The 3,716-nt window shown below is 49.3% G+C and overlaps 1 protein-coding gene across 1 annotated transcript; it reads right to left on the bottom strand.

Annotated features, from left to right (window-relative positions):
• Nucleotides 1–619: 619 nt before the first annotated feature.
• Nucleotides 620–3,491, bottom strand: FAM83H (family with sequence similarity 83 member H; the record flags this gene model as incomplete). The annotated part of the gene is made up of 1 exon (XM_042891145.1): nt 620–3,491. A coding segment is annotated over one exon (2,665 nt), but the record flags the coding sequence as incomplete, so codon positions are not given.
• Between the last annotated feature and the right edge of the window lie 225 nt (nt 3,492–3,716).

The following is a 3,716-nucleotide window of genomic DNA, read 5'->3' on the forward strand; positions in this document are numbered from 1 at the left end:
CACTTCTGATCTTGGACCAAAGATGCTAACAGCCCTCCCCCCCCTTCGTTCAACGAACTTAGTGGAATTTCACAGCAGTTCTCCACTCATGGATCAGGATTACATAAATCACTGCTTAACTGTAACGGCTGAAATTCTCCACTCAGATGAAAAGCGCGATGATGATTCTGAAATCATCTCTTTCTCCATTAATTAATCGTCACTTTCCTCTTTTATGGCCGTGCAGCTGCTCTTCTCAGCTCGGTCTCCAATGCAATACTTCCATTGCACACAAGAAAACAAACCAATAATAACACTTAACCAACAGGCTGATAAAGCAGTAAGCAGGAAAACTGGGCAGACCGGACCACAGTCACACCTAAGGGAAAAAAAATTACTCGTGTATTTTTCTCTATCATTCTTCAAGAAGGGAGCTCCCAAATCAGCTCGGCCATCAATGCAAAGCAACAAAACCTGCACCTGAGAAACCACACATGTGCTTTGCTTTCATTGACTCAACTCAAGCATTGGTTTTTTGTTTGGTTGGTTTCTGTTGTTTTGCTTTTTCTCTTACTGAAAGCGGAATTATTTCTCCTGACCACTGGCCGTTAGATAAAGAGACATCATTATTGTAAGCGCCTTGGCAATTTAATCATTTTATTTTAAATATACTGTAACAAGGTTCCCTGTTACCACGCGACTCTACGGGGCCATCTGTGCCATAGGAGTGATGCTGAACACATCCCGCTTGCCAACCTCAAAGAGCTTCGCAGCCGTCATAAACGTGTTTCTCCCTCGTCGGCTTTGCCACTCAGTGACGATACGGAATTCAACAGCGCTCCTATGATCATTTTTTGGTCTTGAAGGTGCCCAGGATTTTGGGCATGAACTTCCCCATCTTCTTGTCCTTGGCGTCCGCGTCGTACTCCTCCTCGCTCTGACTCGTATGCTCATCCTTTTTGCAGAAGACCTCAAACCTGCTGTACACCCTCTTTTCCTTCCGCATGTTCTCCATTTTCTTCAGCAGCGTGTCTCTGTCCTCCGACGGCTGCCGCTGAACGTTTCGCTTCTGGCTCCCAAAGCTCTCCGACCTGTGGATGTTGCAGCTTTTCTCCTTCTCGGCTTTCCTTTCCAAGCTCATGGTTGACTTAGAAAGGTCGGGATTGCTGGTGGATGGCAGCTGCTTGGCCAGTTCAGCTCTGTTCTTCTGGCTGTTAGCAGAGATCTGTTCCAAAATCACCTTGGTGTCATCACGGAGGTTGCTGCTGTACAGAATGTTGGCTGTGGATGAAGGAAATCTGCCCTGCGTCGGTTGGCTGCTTTTGGGAGGAAGCGGCGTTGCAAATTTATGGGTTTTTTCTTCCTCCGCCACCATCTCCTGACAGTCGCCTATGGAAGATCTTTTGAGACCCACGGGCTGTTTGTCAGACCTTCCGACCTCGCAACCGGGTTCCTCCTCCGGTTTCTTTTCACCTTTCGGGTTCAGAAACTGCTTCAACCGCAGGGATCCTTTCCTTAAAAACTCCATTGTGTTTTGTTCCAGCTTTGAACACTCCTCCTCGGATTTATTGAGGGAGCTGTCGGATCCTGGACCTTTAGGCAGGTTTTCGATGGCCGATGTGGTGCCCGTCCTCCCCTGTGGTTTCTTCAGTTCTGCACCGACCAATTTTCCAGCCTCTTCCTTGAACGCCACTCGTTCCTTCTTTTCTGGAAGAGCCAATTTCTGAGTATCTCCTACAAATATAAGGCTCTCCTTTTCTGGAAGAGCGGGTTTATTCTCTATAGGGTAAAACCGAGATGACAGTTTGTCCACTTTAGCGCCCAGGTGTGCTAAGGGATCCTTACTCAAAGCATCAATGAGCTGGGGGGCCGACGAAGCCGTTCCAAACGCTCTGTCAGTCTCTCCGTGCATCTTGTAAGTACTGCAGGAGTCTTTGGACTCCAATACTCTACTCTCCAGAATCTTGTATTGCACGGATTTGGTACATTTCTTCTCCGTGTTCTGTGATTCCTCCTGGAGAAAACTAGAAACGGCTTTGGTGTGAGTGACTGTAGCTCGCTCGGCGTCTTTGCCCACAGCTTTGTACTTCTCTAGAAGCTCCGCCACTTTGGACGAGGCGGCCGTCTTTATGGTTTCATTGTCCTTTGTCAGTTCATTGGACACTTGTTCCTTGTGGATCATCTGGACCTTCTCTACCGTTGCGTTAGGCTGATCTAACTTGGCAGCGTTGAAAATCAGAGAGGACCTGAGTCTGGAGCTCCTCTGGATCAAGGGATTTATTCTGGACCTAAAGGCGTCTTGTTTCATCAGAGGTGTTTCTTCGCCTCCTCTTTCAGGATCCGCAAATTCTTTGGCGTTTTCAACCCCCAGTGACTTGCTATTAAAAGACACGGGGGATTTGAATGCTGGCATGAGGTCAGTGGGGTGCTTTGCGAGGGGATCCCCAAGAACATCATTATAGGCTTCCGATTCCATGGGCATCGGGAGACCTTCTTCCGGTTCCGACTGGTACGCGCTGAGGTACGAAGAAATCCTCCAGTTGCGTAAACCTGTTCTATTTTCCTGAGTGTTCTTGTCCTGATCTTGGTCCTCGTCTTTGTCTTGTAAGAACAGGCGCTGTTCCAGGCTTTGCTTCTGCGTAGGAGAAGTCTGGCAAATAAACTTCTGTCCTATATTCTGCCGTCTCAGCATCATTCCCATCGGGCCGTTGCCTGCAGGGTTCAGCTGATCAGAGCCATGTCTCACTTCCCGGGAAGAATTCGAAGGCACGTAATCCAGCCTTAAGGGGAAACCCTCCTGTGGGAAACCGGGTTCGAGTTCGGGGTATCTGGGTCCCTCTCCATAGGGAAGAGGCCCTCCCTCTTCCAACTCATTGAATCCCGGCCTCCCACCTCGTATTCTGTCAAAGAACCCCTGGGGTCTGCCAGAAAGGTGGGGGTGTTCAAACTGGTACTGGTAGAACTGATCCTTCTGAAAATGGCTGGACTGGATTTTAAATTCGTCCATGTTGTTCACGAACATCTGCCTGGCGTATTGCTTAGAAGAAGCAAAGTTCTCAAACGTTCCTTCTGCAAAACTGTGTCTCTTAAAAGCATCCAACTCCAGCTGCTTGGAACGGAGAAAACCCCTGACGGGATCCATCTGAGCATTCTCCATCTCCACCTTTTTGTACATTCGCATGGCTGACCCCTCCACGGTATGGCGCAACAAATCATCGCGCCGGAAGTTGGACAGGAAGTACCGGTCTGGATCAACTCTGTCCATGAAGGAGGGAAAAAGGTTGTCGTCCCTCTGGAACATGAGGGGTGATTTCTTAGGAAAGAACGGCACGTTATTGCCGAAGGGAGTCATGGCAAACGGGTTCTCTGCCTTTGCCAAGACGTTGGCTGGAGGAACGAGAGGTTCTGACTGTGCAAACAGAATTCGGAACTCTTCGTCGAAGCTGGCCACCAGCTCGCCCTGGAAGATGTGTGCAATGCTCCTGTGAATCTTCTCAAAAGACCACATGAAACTACAAAGAGAAGCAAAGATAGCGTCAGCATCAAGAAACTCGGCTGCACTATACTCAGTGTTCCACCATTTGCTCGTCTGAAGAAATTCATCCTGACTTTCAGCACTGGCTGAAAGGTTGCCCAAGGAGGCTGTGGATGCCCCATCCCTGCAGGCATTGGAGGCCAGGCTGGATGTGGCTCTGGGCAGCCTGGGCTGCTGGTTGGCGACCTGCACACAGCAGGGG

The sequence above is a fragment of the Lagopus leucura genome, unplaced genomic scaffold, assembly GCF_019238085.1.
Source record: "Lagopus leucura isolate 7727_CA_CO unplaced genomic scaffold, USGS_WTPT01 34184-0_obj-0_obj, whole genome shotgun sequence".
Taxonomy (NCBI): Eukaryota; Metazoa; Chordata; class Aves; order Galliformes; family Phasianidae; genus Lagopus; species Lagopus leucura.